Raw genomic sequence first — 27,287 nt, 5'->3', positions numbered from 1 at the left:
TTGATTCTTAGCCATCTGAGCAACAGTGCCTCCTTGAGGAATGAAGGATAAAAATGAAACGTGTTTTTAAGAGAAGATTTTGTTTTACAGATACAGCTCAGGTTTATTAACCCACTGAAAAATTTAAGACGTCTTGGAATCAAAATGGTAACTGACATCTTTCTGGACTGGGAGTCTTACCAATTCAGAACAGAAGAAATTGATGCTGTATTTCATGGTGCAGTGTGGCCCCAGGTAAACTATTTTACTACCCTCTTCCCAGACACCTTCTGCTTCTTCCTTTGGTATGACTTCAACCAGCACAGTCTACACCCAGACATGAATGCCTATCCTGGCCTTTTCTTTTACATCGAGGCTTCCTTTGTTTCTGAACATTTTAGAACACTTTGCTTTGCCTCCACTATCACCTAAAGCTCAAGAGCTGGTTTCTTTAATACCACGACATTTATAGTTAAGGTTAATTTGAATATGGTTGTGTCTCTTAAGCAAATGGAATATAACTGTTACAGCACCTCAGTGATGTGTCTCTGGATTTTTGACAAGCATAAGGGAAAATACACAGATACCCTTGTTACCTTGTTTGTAACCATTTTGTGATGACTCCTGTTATTTAACTATAGCTAAAAAGACTATGGAGGAGACTTGATTTTAGGAATTCTAGCTGCTTGAGCTCTGTCGCTTCTAACCAATTGAAACCTAAAGTACCTCATTGCTTCTAAGGGCCTAGCACTTCTTGCTCCATCTTTGCCATTTTCCCCCTGTAACCATTATTTTGGATTCCTTTATTTTTTTCTTCAGTCTGTCCTTTAAATGTTAACCTCTGTCCCTTGGCTGTTTATCCCTTGGCTGTTTATCCTCTTGGATTTCTGTACTTGCTCTGCTTTTTAGTTGTTTTTTCCCGACAATTCTGTATGTTTTTATTTTGTATTCTGTTTTTATTTTGTGTCCTAGATCAGAAGGCTTGGATCTGAGAGTCAGTATTCTCCTACTCCTCTGCTGAAACTGATTAGTGTCTGGAGCAGAAACGCAAGGTATGACCATTTTTCTCCCACCTTTAAAAAGGACAGTGTTTTAGACCATTCTAGTCAAAATGAGTCAAGGTTACTAATAATATGATTTATGGTGAAATACTATAGGTGCAGTTAAAGAGAATAAGGTAGCTGAATTTCAGAATACACAGGTTTAAAGAAAAACACAAGCTGCTGAACAGTGTAACCCAAGAAAAATACCTGTGCATGTGTATAAATATAAAGTGAAGTAGAAAATGCCTAAAAGGATACATGAGAAACTGGTAATGTTACTATAGCATGTGGAGGTTTGGGTACCCCAGAACAGGAAAGAGGTAATTTTTATGATATATCTTTAGAGTGTTCATTTATTATTTTTGAAAAAGGGAAAAATAGGGGGCACCTGGGTGGCTCAGTGGGTTAATAATAAGCCTCTGCCTTCGGCTCAGGTCATGATCTCAGGGTCCTGGGATTGAGTCCCATATTGGGCTCTCTGCTCAGCAGGGAGTCTGCTTCCCTCTTTCTCTCTACTTGTGATCTCTCTCTGTCAAATATAAAAATAAAATCCTAAAAGAAAAAAAAAGGTAAAATAACATTTTGCAATGGAAGTTAAACTTACACATATTTTAGTAAAACGCATTTTTGCTAGATTTACAGTTTCATTAAAACTTAAAAATCAGAAGTACTGTTATTGTTAGGGATGTACTTCCAACTTTTCTGGAAGAAAAGAGCTTAAGCACTTTTAGCACTAACTATGTTAAAAGTGCTTGAGCCATTTTCCAATGATGATAAAGTGGTAAAACTATCTGAATTTTTTTGGTTTTACCCTCCTGCTGATCATTAGAGGACTACATCCCTGAAGTAGAACAGTTGCTGGTTTGCCACTGGCTGGAAAGCCTTTGTGTACTCTATCCTTGTGGGTGTGTTTCCTCTGGGTAGGATGCTCCTGTCATTTGTGTGTGTCTTTCATCTTTCATACTGGGGGTGGATTCACCACCTCTCCCAAAAATGATGCTGCTCTCTGAATGTTGCATATGCTAACACGGTAAATGGTTCTTTGGTCTGTACTCCTGATTCCCATGTTGTACAGCATTGGTTTTTATGTGAGTATATATACATTCACATTCTAGAAGGTTTATAGTTGAAAAATAGCCTGTCTTCAGTACATTTCTTTTAGAAAAGGCTCATACCATGTTCACATCTCAGCTTTACAACTTAACTACCTCAGTGGCTTTAGAATCGTCTCAGTTTTTTTATCTGTAATATAGGGACAAGGTTACCAAATTATAGAGATGTTATGAGGATTAAATGAGAGAGATACATAAAGTGCCTAAATAACAATCTTTGTGAGATGCCTGGAATTATCCATCAAATTTTAGATTTTAAAGTAATTTCCCTTTTGATGTTGGTACACACATATATTTAAACTCAATATGGAAATTCTTACTGAACTTGTTTTCAGAAAAAAATATATTGAGAAATAAGATGACAACTTCAGTGTTTTTCCTTGCAGATATTTCCCTTTCCTGGCTAAACAGAAACCTGGGTTCCCAGAGTGTGATATCCTGACCAACGTTTTTGCAATTCTCTCAGCAAAGAATCTCTCAGAAGCCACAGCCTCTATTGTGATGGATATAGCCGATGACCTTCTTAACCTTCCAGATTTTGAACCCACAGAAACACTTTTGAGCTTGCCAGTAACTGGATGTGTGTACATGGAAAGTGCAGATGGTATGTGTGCTGTACAAAGTAAATGATTCTTAGATTTCTGAAGCATTTGTGCTCTCAGAATGGAAAATTTCAACACAATTTGATTCTTTTAATTACTTTTATTATTAAAAGAATTTCTTTGCTATAGGAATTAATACCAATTCATATAAACTGAATTTTCTGTGTAGTAGTAGAAATTCGGATTATTTATGCTCCAGAAAGCTCAACTATCCATCAGGAAATTTAATGACTTCCACTGTCATGTCTCTGAATTCTTCTTGTCAAATTATCCTAACAGTTCTTTTACTAAACCAAAAATGTCTTACATAAAGCCTCAGGGGCTTTATAAATTTATAATTTAGCTAATAATACTGCTATTATGACTAAGAAAAAAGTTATTTAATCTTTATAGTTAAAATTTATTATATATATATTTTTTAATTTTTTATTTTTTTATAAACATATATTTTTATCCCCAGGGGTACAGGTCTGTGAATCGCCAGGTTTACACACTTCACAGCACTCACCAAAGCACATACCCTCCCCAATGTCCATAATCACACCCCCTTCTCCCAACCCTCCTCCCCCCAGCAACCCTCAGTTTGTTTTGTGAGATTAAGAATCACTTATGGTTTGTCTCCCTCCCAATCCCATCTTGTTTCATTGATTCTTCTCCTACCCACTTAAGCCCCCATGTTGCATCACCACTTCCTCATATCAGGGAGATCATATGATAGTTGTCTTTCTCCGCTTGACTTATTTCGCTAAGCATGATACGCTCTAGTTCCATCCATGTTGTCACAAATGGCAAGATTTCATTTCTTTTGATGGCTGCATAGTATTCCATTGTGTATATATACCACATCTTCTTGATCCATTCATCTGTTGATGGACATCTAGGTTCTTTCCATAGTTTGGCTATTGTGGACATTGCTGTCATAAACATTCGGGTGCACGTGCCCCTTCAGATCCCTACATTTGTATCTTTAGGGTAAATACCCAGTAGTGCAATTGCTGGGTCATAGGGCAGTTCTATTTTCAACATCTTGAGGAACCTCCATGCTGTTTTCCAGAGTAGCTGCACCAGCTTGCATTCCCACCAACAATGTAGGAGGGTTCCCCTTTCTCCGCATCCTCGCCAGCATCTGTCATTTCCTGACTTGTTGATTTTAGCCATTCTGACTGGTGTGAGGTGATATCTCATTGTGGTTTTGATTTGTATTTCCCTGATGCCGAGTGATATGGAGCACTTTTTCATGTGTCTGTTGGCCATCTGGATGTCTTCTTTGCAGAAATGTCTGTTCATGTCCTCTGCCCATTTCTTGATTGGATTATTTGTTCTTTGGGTTTGAGTTTGCTAAGTTCTTTATAGATTTTGGACACTAGCCCTTTATCTGATATGTCGTTTGCAAATATCTTCTCCCATTCTGTCAGTTGTCTTTTGGTTTTGTTAACTGTTTCCTTTGCTGTGCAAGAGCTTTTGATCTCGATAAAATCCCAATAGTTCATTTTTGCCCTTGCTTCCCTTGCCTTTGGCAATTTTCCTAGGAAGATGTTGCTGCGGCTGAGGTCGAAGAGGTTGCTGCCTGTGTTCTCCTCAAGGATTTTGATGGATTCCTTTCTCACTAAAATTTATTATATTTTTATGAAAATTGAGTGCTCTCCTTGTCTATCATTATGAAGATAGTATACGATTATCCCTTAATAGTTCATTAGAATCAAAACATTTATTACTTTTTTTTCAGATTCTATCACAATGGGAGGACGATTAATTCTACCTCATGTACCTGCAATTCTCCAGTATCTTAGCAAAACCACAATAAGTGCAGAAAAGGTGAAAAAGAAGAAGAATAGGGCACAAGTCAGTAAGGAACTTGGCATTCTGTCAAAGTAAGTGATATATTGGTCCTTAAAAGATAACATTACTATCCGTGGTTTTAATTTTTGCTAATTTTTTACCCAGTTTTTCAATTATTTTAATGTGGTAATAAGCTGAAAAGATTTTAAGTATTTTTAAATGCCCTCCATTTTTAAGATAACGTAGAATTCTTCTTCTCTGCCTGTATATTCATTAGAAAACTTTATGGTATCTATCTTCATTTTATTATGAGAGAATAAGCTTCAAAATTCTAAAGTAGGTTAATAGATTTGTATATTTTGTTCAGTTAGAATTTTGAGTTACATGAGATCGCATACTTTTCATTGTTTTTAAAGTTTAATTGATAAAAATAATTCATTTAAAAGAGCGTGTTGTGGTTGTTCTGTTTGTTTTTTAAGGGTCAAGATCTTGCAAGGATTTTTAAAGATTCTTTTTGACAATAGACCTAGTAATATAAAATCGTGTCTTCTGTAGCAGGGTTGTTAAACCAGAGTACAAAAAATGTTTGCATTTTAAATTATGAATTGTTACAGGACTTAACTGTTCAAAGTTTATTTTTTCTGTTACCTCAACAACAAAATGATATATTAGAATCTTCCAGGAATTGCTTTGACATGTCTTATTCATACTATTGTATTTCTAAGTTATACAAAATGGGAAACCACACAAAATATACTCATTAAATTTTATCACAGGCTGTGTGGTAGTGAAAAGAAAGTGAGAGATTAGGCACCATAAAGACTGGGTTTGAAAGGCCTGCTCTGCCACTTCTTAGATGTGACATCAGCTTCTCTGAGTCTCAGTTTTCTTTGGGCAAGATTGGGCTAAACATTTCAACATGGAAGGCTATCGTGGGAGTTAAATTGAATACCGCATGTATAGCCTTAAACAAGCCTTGGCTCTTAAAAATGTTATTTTCTTTGTAAAGTGAGAAATTACTAATTGTCAAAAAATAGTAATAACAAAAATAATTTAAAAAAAGAAATTGCTGATATTCAGATTATAGCATCGGAGTTTCCTCTTACCTACAAAATCAGATGTTGCAAGAGAAATAGATTAGTAGCCATGAGCCTGAAGTTGGAGAGAAATAAAAGTGGACCCTGCATAGAAGTCAGTTAAACTTTTCCTACATGAACACATAAAAGCCACCTGTGTCTGTCACATGTTTTCTACAAAACGTTTAACTACTTAGAGAAATACTCTTCACTTGTGTATCTTACATATCAGTTTTTCACCTTCTCTAGGATCAGCAAGTTCATGAGAGACAAAGAGCAAAGTTCTCTGCTCATCACACTTCTTCTTCCTTTCCTCCACCGTGGCAATGTTCCTCAGGTAAAAATTCACAGGACATTGGCTTTGTCATTAAAGTGGTACTTGATTATTAAGGTTCATCCATGAGCAATAATTTTCATTGGGTAGATCCTGTGATGTATTTGCAAAAAGATTTTATACAGAAATATAAAATTAGAAATAGAGGAGACGCTTTGGGAAAGAGGTAGGAAAGGGGGGATCAAGAGGCTGGAAGCATCCTCATCAGTCCTTCATTTTTCTTTCTGTAGCTTCTAATCCATTTTTTTTTCTCACTTCTTTTTTTTTTCCTCTCACTTTGATCAATAACAAATCTGGAACCCAAGAAGCGCATCATATAATCTTAAGTATGCATCACAGTTGCAGAACTGCTAATGAAAAGTCAGATTATATTAATATTACATGGAGCTAGGAGTTTCTAAAATGATTTTCCAACTTTTAGTTTCATCTCAAGTCAAATCAAATGGCTCAAAACTCAGTGAGGCTTTAGTAGCTACACTGAACATCTCTTACTATACAGTAATTCAGTAGAGAAGACCACAGATCTGTAGAGAACCAGAAGTGAGGATTTTTCTTGAGCAACCTCATTTTTCTTGGCCCTTTTTGGACTGGACATAGAAGAAATTATGTTCCAAAACCATGTGTATTTTCTATTAGAATTAAAGGAAGAAACTGTTAATGGACATTATTGTGGATTTTATCTGACGTTAAAATGAAAGTTAAAACTTTCAAAGGCCTATGAAATAACTTTTCTGAATACTACTTGTGCTTATTGAAAGTTATTTATTTTTTGTGCTATAATATTAAAGCCAAGTTGACCAGTTTTCTAAATAACTAAAATGTGCTTTCTCTTAATGTTCCTTCTTAAGGATACAGAGGTTGATATTTTGGTGACAGTACAAAACCTGTTGAAACATTGTCTGGAGCCTACAAACTTCCTCAAGCCTCTAGCAAAGCTCTTCTCGGTTATTAAGAATAAGTTGTCAAGACAATTGCTTTGTACAGTTTTCCAGGTCTGTAGTACTCATTTTTACCCCAAACCACCTCTTTTTAAAAAGATCACTGTGACATTTAATACATATTGACTGCTTCCTTGGTGTCAACATGATGTTTCATATAAATTTGAGTGGAAAGAGGGAATTGAAGGGAGGAGGACAGAAAAGTTAAGATTTGGGACGCCTGGGTGGCTCAGTGGGTTAAGCCTCTGCCTTTGGCTCAGGTCATGATCTCAGGGTCCTGGGATCGAGGCCTGCATCAGGCTCTCTGCTCAGCAGGGAGCCTGCTTCCCCCTCTCTCTGCCTGCCTCTCTGCCTACTTGTGATTTCTCTCCATCAAATAAATAAATAAAATCTTTAAAAAAAAAAAAAAAGAAAAGTTAAGGTTTTATTCAGTAATAATATACTGTTTTCATTCCTTTCAGACTCTTTCTGATTTTGAGAGTGGATTAAAATATATTACTGATGTTGTCAAGGTAAGAAAGTCTTATATTTCTCTTTTGCTTCAAAAATATTGTCATTTTTTGGGACGCCTGGGTGGCTCAGTTGGTTGGACTACTGCCTTCGGCTCAGGTCATGATTCTGGAGTCTCAGGATCGAGTCCCACATCAGGCTCCCAGCTCCTCGGGAAGTCTGCTTCTCTCTCTGACCTTCTCCTCGCTCATGCTCTCTCTCACTTTCTCTCTCTCAAATAAATAAATAAATAAATAAATCTTTAAGAAAAAAAAAAAGGTATTGTCATTTTTTTTTTTATTTAAGATTTGTATACCTTCATCTACATTTTCAGTGTTTCACAGTGTTTCAATGTTTTCATTTCTTGTAGCTTAATGCCTTTGATCAAAGACATCTTGATGATATCAACTTTGATGTTCGCTTCGCAACATTCCAGACTATCACCTCTTATATTAAAGAGATGCAAACTGTTGATGTTAACTACTTAATTCCAGTTATGCATAATTGTTTCTATAATATGGAGGTAGGTTTTTATAGGAAAAATTTATGAATTATTTTTCATTGTTTTGATAATACAACTATATGATTTCTTTTTTTTTTTTTAAATTAACATATAATGTATTATTTGCCCAGGGGTACAGGTCTGTGAATCATTAGGCTTACACGCTTCACAGGACTCACCATAGCCCATACCCTCCCAATGTCCATAACCAAACCACCCTATCCCTACCCCCGCCCCCCAAGCAACCCTCAGTTTGTTTCATGAGATTAAGAGTCTCTTATGGCTTGTCTCCCTCCTGATCCCATCTTATTTCATTTTTCTCCCCCTACCCCCACCCATGGCCCTTCGTTCTGCCTCTCAAATTCTTCATATCAGAGAGATCATATGATAATTGCATGGCCTGATTTCTTAATTTGTGTTGTGAGCAAGACACAGATTTTTGTGTATAATTTCTTGTGGCTGCAGACTGTTTTGTTTGGTGAAGACCATATTGTTATTCTCATGATCTAAAAGACAAATATTTTGAATAAAATAATATGTGGAAGCACTTTGAAAAATACAAAAGCCATGTGCTAGAATAGGGGAAATTCATAGAGACAGAAAGTAAATCCGTGGTTACCAAGGGCTGCCAGGGAGGGAGAAATGGGAATGGTGAAGAAGGACTTCTGATTGGCACAGGGTTTTGTTTGGGGCGGGGGGATAAAAATGCTCTGAAGTTAGATAGTAGTGATGGCTGTACAACCTTGTGAATATCCAAGAAACATTGAATTGTACACTTTAAAAGGGTGAATTGTATAGTATTTCAATTATATCTCAGTGTTTTGAAGTTTTGTCACTGTATTATTTGACAGTTTGCCCTCTTTTATTGATTCAGAAATATAAAGGGTTCATACTATTTTAAGTACCATGTTGCTGGACTGAATTAAAACCCAAAACTGGGGAAAATGAAACCTTTGATTTATAGTTAACCATGTAATGTCATCAGTAATCTCTTTGTGGCATTTTATAACTATTCATCTGATGTTAATGATTATGTAATATATGAAAAAGTAATCTCCCCGTTTGGGTCTGATTCTTCATATTTCATATCAAATTCTAGCACAAAGAATTCCAAATCACTGCCTGCTTTGCTGAGTTAGCAATACTTGCTCCACATTCACTACCTACATTGCTCACCCTAGGAATTGGAGCACAACTAACCAAAATTATACCAGCCAACTCTGTCGTTTTCAGTTACCACATGATACTGAATATTGAAAACAAGATTTAGTGAATCTTTTATTCTGTTTGCTTTGGGAAATAAAACTAATCAAAAAGTCTATTGCATCTTATTTTCCAAATCAGAGTGTGACTTCTCAGTAAGCATGATTTTTCAGTTATTTACTACAGGACTACCTCATTTTATTAGGCTTTGCAGATACTGTGTTTTTTGGTTTTGGCATATTTTTTTTTTTTTTTACAAATTGAAGGTTTGTGACAACCCTTCTTTGAACAAGTCCTATCAGTGCCATTTTCCAACAGCATTTGTTTATTTTATATCTCTGTGTCATATCTTGGTGATTCTCCTAATATTTTTTCATTATGATTATATTTATCACAATGATCTGCGAGCAGTGATTATGATGCACTAAAATAACAGATGATAGTATTTTTTAATTAAGGCATGTACCTTGTTTTTTTAGGCATAATGCTATTACACACTTAATAAATTCTAGAATAGTGTAAACATACCTTTTATATGTACTGGGAACCCAAAAAATTCATTTGTTCATTTCACTCACTTTATTACGATTTTCATTTTGATCTGGTGGTCTGGAACCAAAGTCACAAGATCTCTGAGGTATGCGTGCATATTCCTCACAGCCCTACATTTAGTTCTTCCTTAGATGTGATGTACTTGGGGAACATTTCTTAGGAGGGATCTTTACATAGAGGAGTATCAACATTTTATAAACTGCTCATTGGGAAATAATATTCCATATTATAGTTATTACACAGAATAACTTTGTTTTGTTTTGTTTTTTCTTGTTTCGAGTTAGGAGACATGTCTTTAAGTGATAATGCCAGCATGTGCCTGATGAGTATCATCAAAAAGTTAGCTGCCCTGAATGTCACGGAGAAAGAATATAGGGAAATCATTCATCGTTCACTCCTGGAGAAGTTGAGGAAAGGATTGAAGAGCCAGACAGAGGTATTGTGTTTACAATGGGAATGTTTTATGTTAAAAGAAAATTGTAAACATTATAGTGGTTTTTTTTCTGTGTTTCTTTACATTATCTAGAAAGCAAATTCTTTTATTTTTATTTTTTTAATTTTTTTAAATTTAATTTTATTTTTTTCCAGCTCCAAAAATTCATTGTTTATGCACCATACCCCAGTGCTCCATGCAATACGTGCCCTCCTTAATACCCACCAAATTCTTTTAAAAAAAAATTTGTTTTTCTCAATTTGGCATTTGCAGAATATACAACAGGATTATACCACAGTGCTTTCCTGTTTAATTCAAACCTTTCCAGATCAACCAGAATTTAAAGACTTGGTACAGCTCACTGATTGCCATGATCCAGAAATGGACTTCTTTGAGAATATGAAGCATATTCAGGTAGAAAACACTTTCGTGTTGAGTTCTTTTTTCCTGCCTATAAATTAAGCATCTCAGGGGTGCCTGGGTGGCTCAGTGGGTTAAAGCCTCTGCTTCAGGTTACCTGGGTGGCTCAATGGGTTAAAGCCTCTGCCTTCAGCTCAGGTCATGATCCCAGAGTCCTGTGATCAAGCCCCACATTGGGCTCTCTGCTCTGCGGGGAGCCTGCTTCCTCTTCTCTCTCTGCCTGCCTCTCTCTGTCTACTTGTGATCTCTGTCTGCCAAATAAACAAGTAAATAAAATCTTTAAAAATAAATAAGTAAAGCCTCTGCTTTCAGCTCAGGTCATGATCCTGGGGTTCTGGGATCGAGCCCCGCATCAGGTTCTCTGCTCAGCAGGGAGCCTGCTTCCTTCTCTCTGCCTGCCTCTCCGCCTACTTGTGATCTCTGTCAAATAAATAAATAAAATAGTTTTTTTTTTTAAATAAGCACTTCAAACTGTTCTATCTGATTTAAAAAGATATATTTTACTTTTCCAAAAAGTTTTGAGCCTCTCATTCCTTGGTCTTCGTGATTGTCAGTCAGATTAGCATAGGAAATGATCAATTTTCCTAGGGTCTGTTTTCTTTCATGGTATCATAAACCACAATAATAGTGTCACATTTCTTTGCCATTTCCTAAGTATATAAATGCTTTAGGATCCTTTGTTAAACAAATGCTATGGATTATATCTCTGGAAGCAAATCAAGGCACAGGTGTTTGTTCATGTAACACATGGACTGTATTTCACTCCTTTAATCTTTTCGTGGAATAATAACATGATACTGAAATGGAGCTGGTTGTAGGTGAGTGTATTCAGTAACTAATTCTTATTTTATCTAACTCATAGATCCACAGACGAGCAAGAGCCTTGAAGAAACTGGCAACACAACTAATGGAAGGCAAAATTGTCCTGTCTTCTAAATCTCTTCAGAATTATATCATGCCTTATGCCATGACTCCAATTTTTGACGAGAAAATGCTCAAGGTAGGACATTAGATCAGGGAAACCATTAAACATCTACCTATACCATGACGTACATATGGGGTTGTGACATTCATATTGATGTCAACACAATTAGAGGCTTAAAATAGTTCTGAAGCCCTGAGAATGGTACTTGGCACATAGTAAATGCTCTGTAAATAGTAGCTTTAATCTTTATTTTCACTATTATTAGCCCAAAGAGGCCAACCACAAAATAGTTCCCCTCATAGAAATAAATGATCACATTACTAACATAGCATACTTTTATTTTTGTATTATAGGACTTAATTCTGATAATTACCAAAATCATTGTTTTCCCAAATGGCTCATAAGAAAGGAAGTTAAACAATAACTACCTTTTCTTTAGCACTATACCAGATACAGGAACTATTCTAAGTACTTAACATAATCTTACTTCATCTTCATCATAGCTTAACCCTATAGGTGCTGTTGTCACTATTTTACAGGAAAGTAAACTGGGAATAAGTGAGGTATTTAACTTTCTCAAAGACATACAGAATGAGAATCTGTATTTGAACTTAGGACTCTCTTCATTATTATACTACATAGTGCCAAAAACAGTGTTGTGCACATTGTAAGGCTTTAATATTTATTGTTTAGATTGATGAAATACAACACCCAAAAATTCAAGTCTAATTGAGGTGATACCAGGAGTTGTGACTTGAATTTATACTGTGTTGACCACATGGTATTGTGCAAAGTTAGGTTTCCCCTGTTGTTTCAAAAATTTTTAAAGAATTACCTAGGGAGGGGCACCTGGATGGCTCAGTGGGTTAAGCCTCTGCCTTCAGCTCAGGCCATGATCTCAGGGTCCGGGGATTCAAGCCCCACATCTGGGCTCTCTGCTTGGCAGGGAGCCTGCTTCCCTCTCTCTCTCTATCTTTCTCTCTGCCTGCCTCTCTGCCTACTGGTGATCTCTCTGTCAAATAAATAATAAATAAAGTCTTTAAAAAAAAATAAGTAAATAAAAAACATTTTTTTTTTTTAAAGATTTTATTTATTTATTTGACAGAGAGAGAGATCGCAAGTAGGCAGAGAGGCAGAGAGAGATGAGGAGAAGCAGGCTCCCTGCTGAGCAGAGAGCCTGATGCGGGACTCGATCCCAGGCTCCTGGGATCATAAGCTGAGCTGAAGGCAGAGGCTTTAACCCACTGAGCCACCCGGGTGCCCAAAAAACATTTTTATAAGAAGAATTAACTAAGTAAATGAAAGAATACTCCCCAAAATTCCAGTTTAAAGAGTTAGTAAGCCCAGCCAACTTATACTTTGATGGCAGTAAAATAGGAAAGAGGTGTAGATGGAAAAAATAAATTATATTTAGTTTTGGTTAATGTTAACATGGTATACCCTTTTTGTGTTTTATTTTTAACATATTTGTGACTTTTTGATTTACTGTTAATTTCTGGTAGATAGCATATAACTGAGTCTTGGCAGTTTTGTCAAATCTGACAACCTCTGCCTTTTAATTGGTTTTAGGCCATTTACATTTAATATCAGTATTAATATGGTTAGGTTTAAATTGTTGATGTTTTTATTTATTTTCCATTTGTCCCTCTTTATTCTTTCCTTGTATGGAATTAATTGGATTTTTTTTAATGATTTTATTTTATCTCTATTGACTTACCAGTTATCATGTAGCTATTTTTATATAGGTTTTGGCTTTACATCAGTTTTAAACGACACTATCCATCGTTATTTTTGGTTTAAACAGTCAATTATTGGAGTGCCTGGGTGGTTCAGTCACTTAAGTGTCTGCCCTCAGCTCAGGTCATGATCTCAGGGTCCTGGGACTGAGTCCTACGTCTCCCTCCTTGCTCAGTGGGGAGCCTGCTTCTCCCTCTACCCCTCTCCCTGCTCGCCTTCTCTCTCTCTTTCTCTCAAATAAAGAAAATCTTTTTAAAAAATAGCCAATTATCTTTTAGAGAGAGCTTTCAAAATAAGGAAAGATCTTTTATATTTGCTTACATATTTGTGATTTCTGGTCACTTCCAGTTAATTACAGTTTTCCAGTCATTCCTTTGGGTAGATCCAGACATATTCCTGTTTCATTTTACTCCTAACAGGAAGACCTCCTTCAGATTTTTTTTTGTGGCACGGGTCACTAATGATGAGGTCTTTCAGTTCGTATTTGTCTTTTCTCATTTTTGCTCTTATAGGTAATGTTTCTAGGTATGGAATTCTAGATTGACAGTTATTTTTTTTTCCTTTCTTTTCTTTAAAGAGAATTGCTCTACTGTCTTCTGGTTTATATCACTTCCAACAAAAAGTCATTCCTATCTTTATTCTTCCTAGTGTAATGTACCCTTTTTTTTCAGCCTGCCTTGAAATTTTTCTCTTTATCACTGGTTTTAAGCCATTTGATTACAATGTGCCTTAGTGTAGTTTTCTTCATGTTTCTTTTGCTTGGGCTTTATTGAGCTTCTTGGAGCTACTGAGTTGTAGTGTTCTTCAAATTTGTAAATTTTTGGCCATTATTTTTTCAAGAATACTTTGGGTCCCCTTCTTGCTTTTGGAGACCCCACTATATATTAGGCCACTCAGAATTGTTCCAAACACACTGAGACTCTTCTTTTTTTTCTTTTCTTTTTTTTTTCCCCCATTACTTTTTTTTTCTGGGTTTCATTTTGTTTTACTTTTGTATCACTGTGTCTTCAGGTTCGTTAATCTTTTTTTCTTCCGAGTCTAATCTGCTTTTAATCCCATCTAGTGTGTCTTCCCTCCCAGAACTGTCTTTTCCATTTCTAGACATTCAGTTTGGGCCTTTTTTATACCTTACCTCTTTCTCTCTAACATGTTCTTGCTTTCCTGTCCCTTCTTGATCTTATGGAATGTAATTTTATCATATGTCTTACTGCCTTTGTCTACTATTTGTCTATCATATGTGTCATTTTGGGGTCTATTTCAATTGGTTGATTTCTCTTCTTGTGAGAGGTATTTTTCTGCTTCTTGGTATGCCCGTGCAACTTGCCTCTCCTTGTAGCTCTCTCTTCTCTGGTGCTCTGCCCTGTGGTCTCTAGCTGCCACAGCCTCAACTCTGTCTCCTTGCATTAGGGAGACCACTGAGCCCCTTTTGAGTTTCTCCTCTTGTGCTGCAACACTGTGAATTAGGGCAATTATAAGACACGCTTCATTTGTTACTCAGGGAAGACTGAACTGTGTTGTTTGATGTCCAGAGTCTGAAAACTGCTATTTCATATATTTTTGTTTAAGATAGTTTAAGTCCAGTCCCTGTTCTCTATGATGGCATGAAAGAGATGTCTCCAGTGCAGTGTACTGTTGAATGTTGAGCTGTGCATTAAAGTTAACTTTAGTATTTGTCAACTTTTACACTTGAATTTACTTCATTTATTGTTTGTAGACTTGAACCCATCAGAGAGGTCTGAGTGGGAAAAAGCCCAAAGTGTATTAATATCCTTTAAAGTACAGTGTCATTCCTTTAATTGATAGTGCCTTTTCTTAGAGCTAGGGGGAAAATGGAGTATACTTTGGGCATTCCTTCCTTATAATTACTGATCATCTACTGTCTAAGCTTTTTAATGTATGAAATTAGCTCTTGTGTTTTGTTGGCAAATGTTATTCTATGTTGATGATCTTGATTTGTTTTACAGCATGAAAATATAACCATTGCTGCCTCAGAAGTTATTGGAGCTATTTGCAGACATCTTTCTTGGTCAGCATATATATATTACTTGAAACATTTCATTCATGTTTTACAGACAGGACAGATCAATCAAAAGTTGGGTGTCAGGTATGTATGGTCAAACTTCTTATTTTTGTTTTGTTTTTAAAATATCAGCATTGCATTATTTCTTGAAGTGGTCTTACTAATCTCAGTTTACTTACAGCTTGTATTAATGAGGTTATGCTAATGTTTGTAGGTATTCAAATGTTTCCTTTTGATCATCAAATGATGTGAATCAAACAAACATTTCTGTGTACCTTCTTTTTTTAACAGTTTGCTAGTAATAGTGTTAGAAGCATTCCACTTTGATCACAAAACTCTTGAAGAACAAGTAAGAAAAATCCAGAATGATGAAAGTAAGTTTTTAAAACTTCTTTACTAAATTTTCATTCTATTCTTGGATAACTGATGATGATGAATTAAAGTTAGCAAAATTCAGCTTACCACCTTTTTCTACAGTGACCAGTGAATGAGTCAGGAGGAAGTTAAAGCAGATGCTTTGAGTATTTGTGTAAAAATTTATTTAAGAATAGAGAAGGCCAGTCTAAATTGTATGATTAAAAAAATGAGCTGTAGATTATTTATATAGAAACCCAGTTTTACCACCTGCATTATGGAAAGAACATTAAGCAACAGATCCAAGAAAGCATAAGATAAGAATTTAAAGCAGAGTGATAATTAATGAAATATAAAGTAGATACAATAAGAAAAGTTCATCAAAGCTAAAAATAGATATTTGAAAAGATTATAAATTGGCAAAGCTCTGTCAAAATTTGTCAGTGAAAAGTGAAAATAGAAGGCATAATAAACAACATTGGGAATTTTAAAAGGTCATAGTTAAATGAAAAAGGTAAAATAATGTTATGATCTATGTACTTATAAATTTGAATACTTGCATGAGACATAAAAATTCTTAGAAAAATAAAATACAGGGGCACCTGGGTGGCTCAGTCATTAAGCGTCTGCCTTCAGTTCCAGAGTCCTGGGATCGAGCCCTGCATCGGGCTCCTTGCTCAGCGGGAAGCCTGCTTCTACCTCTCCCACTCCCCCTGCTTGTGTTCCCTCTCTCACTGTCTCTCTCTCATTCTGTCAAATAAATAAATAAACTTAAAAACAAAAATACAAAATCTGGCTTTAGAAGAAATAGAAAATCTGGATGCATCTCTAACCACCAAAGAAATTGACTCTGTAGTTAAAAGCCATCTTCTGGGACGCCTGGGTGGCTCAGTTGGTTAAGCAGCTGCCTTCGGCTCAGGTCATGATCCCGGCGTCCTGGGATTGAGTCCCACATCGGGCTCCTTGCTTGGCGGGGAGCCTGCTTCTCCCTCTGCCTGCCACTCTGTCTGCCTGTGCTTGCTCTCGCTTCTCTCTCTAGGACAAATGAATAAATAAAATCTTTAAAAAAAAAAAAAAAAACATCTTCTAATGAAAATACCATTGTTCACTCTGTTTTATAGGGAGGCTCTACAAATATTTAAGGACTCAATAATTTCAACCTATGCCTGCCATTTTAGATGATAGATAGAGGAGGCCTCCACTAACTCATGAAGTTGGTATAGTTGTTTAATGGAATTTAACATATTAACATCCAAAAAGCATGTGGTCTTCTAAAGAGACACAAGGGAAATAGTTGATTAAATTCAGCATCTATTCATGATATCAGATGAGAACTGATTAGAAATTTCCTTAACCTGTTAAAAGAAAAGAATGAACACTTAAATGGACCAGTGGGCTAATTATTTTTGCTAAAGACATTGAAATATTCTGGCCCTCAGTTTGCACGACTCCAGCATTCCTTCCTATTCAGAATTTTCTAATTCTATGATTCATAGTAAAATCACTGTAGAGTCACACTAATTAATAACAAAGACTGGCTTGAATTTATAGGCACTATGTGTGTTTTAAACCACTAATATACTAAACTAAAGCCCCTTAACAGTTTTTCTTCAGGCAGTGGAATCTACATTTTGTAATTTTGCATAAACAGAAACATTAAAACTTAAAATACTTTATTTGCTTAACTATCTCTTTTCTTCTTAGATATGTTTGGAGTATTTATTGAGCACCTACTATGACCTGGGCTTTTAAAGACATTGTCTTATTTGTTCTTATAAAAATCTTAAAAGAATCTTAGTTGGTAGTTACCCCATTATTTTTTATATAAAAAATTACAATTCAGAAATGTAAAGGAATATGGTAAGTATAAAGCTATATGGCCAGTAAACAAAATAAAGAGTAATAGCTGCCATTTTTGAAAGTTAGTGAAGTGTCAGAAACATATTTTGGGTGCATTGTTGACTTTATCTCATTTAACCATCATAGTAGTCTTATAAGGTAGATGACATCTCCATCTTATTGATAAAGAATACAAAGCCTACTCTGGTCACATGGCTTGTTAGCAGAGCCAAGCCTGGACTTGCTTCACAGTACTGTACTGCCTAATTTTCTTTAATAAACTGAACCCTATAATCAGGGACATTTCCACATGAGAACTCTTGGCTGCCATTATGATTTTCATGCTCATGAGTATAGGTTTTTGTTTTTGGAAATCCCCAACCACAGTACTTTGGAAGCTTTTTTTTTTTTTTTTTAAGACCCCCCCCCTCCTCCCGCTGGCCTAGTCGCCTCACATATTCCTGCACTTGCTCTTCCACCCTCATAATTGTGAGTTTACTTGTCTCTATTTGTCATTAGGCTCCAAACTGTAAGACACCAAAACACCATAACCCTCACATTTAGTGCTCTTTCCTCAGCACTTATCTTGCCTACCTGTAGTGATGATTCGTTTTTATTAGATGTTGGTGGGAAAGACTGTGTGACAAATTGTGTTGTTTCCTTACTTGATGTAAGGTGACTTTTGTTGTTTACTCAACATAGATGCAATAGAAGTGATTGAGTTGCCGGAGCATGAAACCATGGAATTAGAGCAAATGGATGAGGAAGAGAAGGAAAACAAATGTAAGAGTTTGTCAGACGACAGCAAAGAATTGCAAAATCCCAATCCACCTGATTGTGAAGAGACATCAGCTAGAGAACCTGAGTGTATCTCGGGGTCCATCTCTTTCCTTCCTCGGAATAAGGAAGAATTGGAGAGAACAATTAAAAATATCCAAGGAACCATAACTGGGGATATCCTGCCCAGGCTACATAAATGCCTGGCATCTACGGTAATCATTCTGTTTGGGACACAGGATGTCTGAGTGAAACTGGATGTTTGGGGGGCCCTGTCAGGCTGAGGCTCCTAAACTGTTATTGACTTCAGCCTTGGGATTTTTCTTTTTCCTCAGCATTTCACAGCTTACCTCCCTTGATTTGTCTCATCATCTTTAGGTTCATCTCCTGCTGCAGCTAAGCAGTGGTGTTTCTTTGTTATGGTTTTCATATGGTAGACATACGCTTTCTATCTCCAAAGCAGTTAATTAGATGACTCTCATTTCCAAAAAAAGAAAAGGTTTTTAAAAATCAGAATATGTTTCCCTTTACAACATCTTGGCTACTTTTCTGCTGTTCACAATTCATCTTCTTCCTGGTTAACAGGTATAACATTTAGCTGTGGATTCTCAATAAGTCAGAGCCTTTCCTTCTCAGTGTAAAACATGGATTGGCAAACTGTGGTCCATGGACTATATCTGGCCTGCAGCCTGTTGTAGATGAAGTTTTATTGCAACACAGTTACACTCATTGTTTTACATATTGTCTAATTCAGGGGCGCCTGGGTGGCTCAGTGGGTTAAGCCGCTGCCTTCGGCTCAGGTCATGATCTCAGAGTCCTGGGATCGAGTCCCGCATCGGGCTTTCTGCTCAGCAGAGAGCCTGCTTCCCTCTCTCTCTCTGCCTGCCTCTCCATCTACTTGTGATTTCTCTCTGTCAAATAAATAAATAAAATCTTAAAAAAAAAAAAAAAACATATTGTCTAATTCAGCTTTTGTGTTACTGCAGCAGAATTGAGTAGCTTCAGCAGAGACCCTAAAGCCCAAAATGCTTATTTATTAGACCCTCTACAGAAGTTTTCCAGCCCCTGGTATAAAATAGATTACTTTGTATATTTGTAAATATAACTTCTTATTTGAGGCACTGTATTTCTTATATACCAACAGTATCATTCAAAGTCTGGAAAAATCCCAATTGATACAGATTTCTTATGATTTTTATATATTTCATAGCAGTCTTAATCTACATCAGTGAAAATATGGCTTTACATTTTTCTGGTTACTCCTTTGGAAAACATTTTCTTATTCCTACTAGTTTTATAAATTTTAGATGATTATTCTCAAATTGCATAATTTAATTTGTTTTTTAAGACAGTAGTTGTGGAAATGTAATGTAATGAAATAAGATGTATCAAAAGAGCTTACTCTTTAAATGCAAGGTTGCATGTTTGCAGGTCCCTGATCCATTTATTTCTATTTTAGTTTAACCTAAATTTTTCTTACAGACTAAAAGGGAAGAAGAACACAAGCTCATAAAATCCAAGGTTGTGAATGATGAGGAAGTAGTTCGAGTTCCTTTAGCTTTTGCCATGGTTAAACTAATGCAGTCCCTTCCACAGGAAGTTATGGAGGCTAATCTGCCAAGGTAATATTGTGTGACATATTAGAAAAGTTCAATGAAACTCAAAAATTGGTTCTTTCTTCCTGACTCTTAAATCTCTTTTGTGAGGAAGAGGAGAAGTACTGTCACAATTTGCTGTGATTTCAGATTTTAATTGGGAAATTTGGGTACTGAATAAGAGACCAAAGGATGGTTGTATTTTTATTTGCATCTGTATTTAGACTAGTCCTTTTCAACTTTTCATTTTCTAGTATTTTGTTGAAAGTGTGTGCCCTCCTCAAGAACAGAGCACAGGAAATCAGAGACATTGCACGCAGCACTCTAGCAAAAATCATAGAAGATCTGGGTGTGCACTACCTACAATATATTTTAAAAGAATTACAGACTACCCTTGTCCGTGGATATCAGGTAAATTGTATTATGTGCCTTATATTCATTCAGTTTGGACTGAAATTCAAATATTTACAATTTGAACACTCTAAGTGGTAATGCTTTTGGGTCTGTCTTCATTAAAGTTGATCCACTGTGGTAGCAATCAAGAATATTCACAAGTTTCTAATTTTAAAAATCTATGTTTTAAGAAAACTATATTTGATTTTTATAGACATTTCTAGGCCTGGGTTATATAACCTTTTTTCCCAAATCATTTGATATACCAAGTTTTGTATTTTTTGAGTTCTTAAAAATACTTTTGTTGAATCCATGTCAAATGTATTAACAAAAATGTAAATAATAAAGCACATATACCAAAAAATAATAATAATAAATTAAAAATTAATAAAAATAAAGAACATATACATTTGTTTCAGGTTGAACCATATAAGTAATAAAAGTAATAGGATCTCTAGGTGGAATAACAAAGCTCTTTGAGTAGTGACATGGCTGGTTAGCTACTCCCAAGTTTGGATCTTGGACAAGCACCATCAGCAACACCTGGGAGCTTGTTAGAAATGCACAATTTAGGGGCACCTGGATGACTCAGTGGGTTAAAGCCTGTGCCTTCGGCTCAGGTCATGATCCCAGGGTCCTGGGATGGAGCCCCACATCAGGGTCTCTGTTTAACAGGGAGCCTGCTTCTCTCTCGCTCTCTGTCAAATAAATAAATAAAATCTTAAAAAAAAAATGCACAATTTAGAGCCCTACACCTGATCTAACTATCTGCATTTCAGTAAGACCCCTGAGTGATCTCGAGTTTGAGAAACACTGTAGCTTGTTCTTTTCAAGTACCCAGTCAAGACTCCTGGTAGTTAGCCTTACTTCTGTACCTGAATTTGCTCAAAGATAAGCTTCCTGTTCTATAGGTTTTAAACCTAACACACTAAAAATATCAGTCTCTCTTTGTATAATTTTTTGATGGTTGCTCTAGGAATTACCATATACATACATACTTTTAATATTCTACTTAGAATCAGTATTTTATGACTTCAAGTGGAATATAAAAATCTTACCACCATATGGAATCCTTTACCCTTTTTTTATTTTATAGTCGTTTGTCTGTTACCTATATATTGAAAAATTCATCAAGCAGTGATCGAGTTATTTCTTATAATTGTCAAGCATATTTTAAAGAGCTCAAGAGGAAAAACAAATAGTCTATTAGTTTGCCCAGATATTTATCATTTCTGCTACTCTTCTTTCATTTCTGAATTTCCAGGTTTCTTTCTGGTAATTGTTTCCTTTCAAGTCTAAAGAACTTCTGTCATCAGGGGCACCTGGGTGGCTCAGTGGGTTAAGCCACTGCCTTCGGCTCAGGTCATGATCTCAGGGTCCTGGGATCGAGTCCCACATTGGGCTCTCTGCTCAGCAAGGAGCCTGCTTCCCTCTCTCTCTCTGCCTGCCTGTCTACTGTGATCTCTGTCAAATAAATAAATAAAATCTTTTTAAAATAAATAAATAAATAATAAAGAACTGTCATCAGTCTTGTAGGGCAGGTATGACGGCAGCAGGTGCTCTTAGTTTTCTGTCATCAGACAGAAATTGACATCATTGACAATACTTTTCTTTCAGCACTTTAAAAATGTTGTATCACTTCCTTCTGGCCTTTCCTATGAATAATCTTATTATTCATATCATTGTCCCCCTCTAAGTAATGCATTGTTTTCTCCTCTGACTGCTTTTAAAGACTTTATCTTTGCCTTTATTTTCCAATATTTTGATTATGATATATCTGAGTTTGCCCTGTTTGAGATTTGCTGAGCTTCCTAACCAAATTTGGAACACTTTGAGCCATTATTTCTACATAAACTTTTCTGCACTGTACTCTGTCCTCTCCTGGAACTGCAATGAAATGAATATTAGACTTTGTTTTTTTGTTTTTTTTTTTTAAGATTTTATTTATTTATTTGACAGAGATCACAAGTAGGCAGAGAAGCAGCAGAGAGAGAGGAGAAAGCAGGCTCCCTGCTGAGCAGGGATCCCTGCTGGGATCATGACCTGAGCGGAAGGCAGAGGCTTTAACCCACTGAGCCACCCAGGCACCCCCATTAGACTTTCTATTTTTGTCCCATTGGTTCTTGAGGCCCTGTTCGTGTTTTTTATTTTTTCAGTTCTTCCTGGTTTTTTGGCATAAATTTTTATTGATTGTCTTCAAGTTCACTTACTCCCTTTTTCATCTCCATCCTGCTGTTGGGTCATCCAGTGAATTTCTTATTTTGGTTGTTGGGTTTTTAGTTCTAAAATTTACATTTCATTCTTTATATCTTCAGTTCTTTGCTAGCACTTTAGATTTCCGTTCATTTCAGTCCTCCGGGTAGAAAGCTAGGGCTTTATTGCTCCCACTCTGCCATGGGGCCAAGCGGTGGTGAAACAGAGAGAAGAGCAGCTAGAGTTGGCTGCTCTCAGCATGCGCTTCCGCTGAGGCAGAGGAAGGTCCCCTCCCTCAGAGTTGTGGCTCCTGCCAGTTGCCATTTCTAGTCCCTTGCCACCACCACCACTATAGGATTGTAGGGGCTGGGGTGTGGAAGAACGGAAAAAAGAAAGAAAAAAACAAACAGGGATTCCTGTCCTCTCTTAGAGCATTCTGTGTTCCTGCTCGTACTCATCAAGCCATGGGGCTTCTCCTGGAGTTCCCTGCGTCCCGGCATCCACTTCATGTTAGCTGAGGGATCCTTTTTTTTTTTTTTTTTAATTTATTTGACAGAGATCACAAGTAGGCAGAGAGGCAGGCAGAGAGAGAGAGAAAGAGAGGGAAGCAGGCCCCCTGCTGAGCAGAGAGCCTGATGCGGGGCTCGATCCCAGGACCCTGAGATCGTGACCTGAACTGAAGGCAAAGGCTTAACCCACTGAGCCACCCAGGTGCCTCTAGCGGAGGGATACTGAACAGAAACAGTGATAAATGCCCTGCAAGTTTGATGGTGCTGGTGTTCTGGTGTTCTTCCTCAGTAGCTATTCCATGCCCCTTTTCCAGGTGTTACAGCTGCTCTCAGTGGGAGAGACAGAGCAGTGTGTGCTTTCTCCATCTTACATGGAGTCAGAGCCCTAGTCAGTACTCATTTTTATTCTTTTCATTCAGCCAGCATTTATTTCATGGCTGCTTTATGTGATGTACTGTGTTAGGCCTGAGCATAGAAGGATAAATACAATATATCTCTGTCTTTTGGATTTATTCACATTTGAATGGAGCACCTGAGATACTTAAATGAATAACCCTTTTTTTTCTAACCACCTGTTTTTTAAGTCCATTCCATGATTTGTTAAAATAACTAAAATAGTGATGGGAGAACAACTAGTTTGAGTTTTAATGTTAATTGTGTAGACACTGTCAAAAGTGTATTCTTCAAATGTCGCTCTTCATCCCCCACAAAAGGACTTTTAAGTATAAAGCTCTCAGCAAACATTTTAAGTATATAAAAGTACATGAAGATCTCCAGTAGGTATATATGAAATTATGCCTTTAGAATCCAATCGTGGGGTACCTGGCTATCTCAGTTAGTATAGCATACAACTCTTGATCTTAGGGTTGAGTGTGAGCCCCATGTTGGGTGTAGAGATTACTTAAAAAATAAAATCAAATCTGTATGTTGATAACCAATTATGTACTGACAACCAATTATTTTTCCTTAGCCTTTGATCATTATCTGACATTCACTGTGATTATTTTATAGCATTAGAAGCAGCATAAAGAATGCAAAAAGCTTGAGAGGCAACATAACATAGTGATACAGAGCAGAGGCTCTGGCATGGGTCTATACGGTTTCAAATCCTGACTCTCCTCCCCATGCAACCTGTGGCAAGTTACTTGATCTCTCTGTGCCTCAGCTTCCCTCTCTGAAAAGTGATGATAATATAGCACCTACACCATAGATATAGTAAATGAGAATTAAAGGATTTAATACATTTATGTGTTGTTAATACAACAATATTAATAGCCAACAGTAAGCTCTTAGGAATGTTAGCTATGGTTACTGTTAAGGGCAAAAATGTGTTTCCTTCAGAACAGCTTTGGATTGCACTCAACATTGGCAAGCTCCTTAATTCACAAGTTGGTTTTTCAAGTTCAAGGCTTTTGTGCCTTTCTTTATAAATCAGTGGCCTAGTTTAGTCACAGTAGTAGAGCCCAAGCACGGTAATGTTCAAAATGATCATTTGGTTAAAGTCTCTTACATGGTGATACTTGTCAAAGCTTCTCCCTACAGTAATGACAGATACTACTCTAAGTGGTCTCTGCAGTACATCTTAGATCTTACTTTTTTCCTCGTGTGGTATGCTTCACCATTCATATTCTTACTGTGCATTTCATTTTAGGTCCATGTGCTGACTTTCACTGTTTACATGTTGCTTCAAGGCCTCACCAACAAGCTACAAGTTGGGGATTTGGACTCTTGTTTAGATATAATGATTGAGGTAAGATTTAGAAAAAGGAAGTTCCACTGTTTTTTTTTTACTGGGCAAAGGACACAAAATCAGTTCACAAATTAAGAAATAATTATAGCCTTCAGAAATGAAAATAATGTACTGTTTTATCTCTTAGATTAGCAGAGATTTAAAAAGCTGATCAAATGGTGTGAGATGGGCACTCTGCCATTGCTAGTAGATCATGAGTTTTGGTATAACCTTTCTGGAAAGAACACTAATGTTGTGTGTCAGAAGCTTTAAAATAAGCAAAAATTTCAACTACTTCCAAGAATCTGTTTTAAAGGAATAGTCAGAGATATATTTAGTCTGGGGTTTATATAAAAGTATAGAGCTTTACCTATAATAATGAAAAATAGAATAATGAAAAATTAATAACAATCAATTTTTAAAATTGGATGATGTGATAATTGGGGGGGGTTAAAAAGAAACTAAATTTGCCACACAGTCTTTGTTCATTCATTTAAAAAAATGTAGATACTTAAAAGCATTTTGAATTAAATATATCAGTCTTGATAATTAAGTTGCAAATATCATATGAGTTTTTTAAGGAGAAATTACTCTTCGGTAAATCAAACAAGAATATCAAAGAAGTGCCTGTCTATATATTCTATAATTATGTATGTGAATCTATATAGTATTCTTCTTTTGTTTCCCCTTAGAAATAACCCTTCAGGTGTCTCTGTATTTGCTTGTCTTTCAGTAATTGGTCCCTGAACTACCTTGAAAAAGTGAAATCTAATAGGAATTCCTACCATCCAATTTCAGTCCTGTAAAAACTTGCTTTCCCCTGATCTAGATGTATCAGAGACTGCTTATGTTGATGTATCTTGCTGATTGCATTTAATTGCTATTTGGCTTTTTTCTCTCAAAGATTTTTAACCATGAGTTGTTTGGTGCCATTGCTGAAGAGAAGGAAGTGAAGCAGATCCTCTCCAAAGTCATGGAGGCACGAAGAAGCAAGAGTTATGATTCCTATGAAATCCTGGGCAAGTTTGTAGGGAAGGACCAGGTTACAAAACTTATTCTTCCATTAAAAGAGGTAAGGACTTGAATGTAATACAGGAGATCCCCACATTACATATCATGAGCTCTTGGAAGGAGCCATGCAGGATAAACCTTAATGCTGGATCTGACCACTGGGATTTCCTTTAGTGCTAAGAGCACCTGTACCATATAGCCACTAGCTGGCAGCCCTCGTTGGGCATTCTAAACCAAGAACCAGACTCCTAGATGTAAACCATGCAATGCAGAAGCAAAAAAATTGAAATGCAGGTGAACTTTATAGCTGGGTTAAGTCAGCAGCTAAGAACATAGCTTTTGTGGAGTCCGACGGCTAAGAGGGAGGAAAGTACATTTGTTGAACATGTATTATGTTCTAAGCATTGTTTCAGTATCACTTCTAATCTGCACAAGCACTCTGAGATCAACAGTACTTCTTTCATCTAACAGATAAGAAAATGCAGGTTCAGAAAGGTGGAGAAGTCGTGGTGAAGGAGGAAAATAAGGATTTAGCTGTAGATCTTTCCGTTCCAAAGCTCACCTTCTCTGCACTGTTTTCCTTCCGCCTCCTATTGGTCAGGGGCTGTGGTTTGCTGACCTTCGTAATGTTCTCTGTGCCTACCACAGGGGTGAGCACTCAGTAAATGTTAATAATTCCTTTTTTTTTTACAATATTATGTACTAAAACCAGCACTATTTAATGACATGAATTAACCATAATTCCGAATGTTTTGGTGTTAGAGGAACTCTGTAATTGTTTCTACAATGCATTAATCTTATCTAAACCTAAGAATGTTAGATATGTCTTAAGGATGAAAAAGAGTCAACAGAATACAGTTTTCCGTGTATATTATCAAGTCCCTCCAAGGTAATTAAAGCTATTAATATCATGTCCTGTGCAAGGGAGTAGCTGTTACATGCTGAAGTATGTGTTGGGGTTGATGGTCCTGGATTCCCATTAAGTTTCTCTGATTTGGCCCAATGACTAATATCAAACCCTGAGGCGTGGCCATCACAGCACTTTATTAGTATGGTTTTAGATGAGTAATGACTGCATTTTGTAAATGTTGTGTATGTGTGTGTGCTTGCCTGTAACACACTTGGAGGGATGACATCTTCCAAGTGTTACTTCATTATCTCCAGCCCTGTGCCCTAAGGTCCCACCAAGAGAAAGCACAAGATCTCCAGAGGCACACTTGCTGCTGACAGTGGTTGTCTCTGGGATCGAGGTTATGTGTAAATAATACTTTGTATTTTCTGTTTGAAATTCTATTAAGAATGTTTCTTTTTTAATTAGGAGAAAACCAAACATATATTAAAACGTAAATACATATTTTAAAAACTACCATCATAACAAATAAAAATGTAATTCTGTTTTACCTTCACATGATATTTATGTTTGCCTCTAGATCTTACAAAATACTACGAGTTTAAAACTGGCCCGGAAAGTTCATGAAACCTTGCGCCGAATCATAGCAGGATTAATTGTAAATCAGGAGATGACGGCAGAATCCATTCTATTGCTCAGTTATGGTTTGGTCAGTGAAAATCTGCCCCTGTTAACAGAAAAAGAAAAGTAAGTTTGAAATAAAAACAAAAACAAAAGAACTATCCTTAGGTGCTTGCTTCTGATAAGCCATTCAGTTCTTACTCGTAAGTGGATTAATTTAATAATTTACCTTAGTTGTGTGTGTGTGTGTGTGTGTAATGTGCCTGAATTAT

At 36.4% G+C, this 27,287-nt stretch overlaps 1 protein-coding gene across 1 annotated transcript in view; it reads left to right on the top strand.

Moving 5' to 3' along the window:
* The window catches only part of UTP20 (UTP20 small subunit processome component), a 97,532-nt gene that overhangs the window by 53,268 nt on the left and 16,977 nt on the right, over positions 1 to 27,287 (top strand). Inside the window, exons 28-46 of the mRNA XM_059402252.1 lie at positions 91 to 234; positions 952 to 1,031; positions 2,521 to 2,738; positions 4,463 to 4,607; positions 5,841 to 5,928; positions 6,774 to 6,917; positions 7,325 to 7,375; positions 7,723 to 7,875; positions 9,890 to 10,045; positions 10,316 to 10,456; positions 11,325 to 11,462; positions 15,089 to 15,228; positions 15,436 to 15,518; positions 18,040 to 18,329; positions 19,597 to 19,736; positions 19,964 to 20,120; positions 24,456 to 24,554; positions 25,438 to 25,605; positions 26,975 to 27,141. Coding sequence (XP_059258235.1) covers positions 91 to 234; positions 952 to 1,031; positions 2,521 to 2,738; positions 4,463 to 4,607; positions 5,841 to 5,928; positions 6,774 to 6,917; positions 7,325 to 7,375; positions 7,723 to 7,875; positions 9,890 to 10,045; positions 10,316 to 10,456; positions 11,325 to 11,462; positions 15,089 to 15,228; positions 15,436 to 15,518; positions 18,040 to 18,329; positions 19,597 to 19,736; positions 19,964 to 20,120; positions 24,456 to 24,554; positions 25,438 to 25,605; positions 26,975 to 27,141 — 2,702 coding nt within the window. The remainder of the gene's footprint in view (positions 1 to 90; positions 235 to 951; positions 1,032 to 2,520; positions 2,739 to 4,462; positions 4,608 to 5,840; positions 5,929 to 6,773; positions 6,918 to 7,324; positions 7,376 to 7,722; positions 7,876 to 9,889; positions 10,046 to 10,315; positions 10,457 to 11,324; positions 11,463 to 15,088; positions 15,229 to 15,435; positions 15,519 to 18,039; positions 18,330 to 19,596; positions 19,737 to 19,963; positions 20,121 to 24,455; positions 24,555 to 25,437; positions 25,606 to 26,974; positions 27,142 to 27,287) is intronic.

The sequence above is a fragment of the Mustela nigripes genome, chromosome 6 (genome assembly GCF_022355385.1).
Source record: "Mustela nigripes isolate SB6536 chromosome 6, MUSNIG.SB6536, whole genome shotgun sequence".
Taxonomy (NCBI): domain Eukaryota; kingdom Metazoa; phylum Chordata; class Mammalia; order Carnivora; family Mustelidae; genus Mustela; species Mustela nigripes.
Note: the sequence above shows the minus strand (reverse complement) of the source record. Positions and strands in the feature narration are given on the sequence as shown.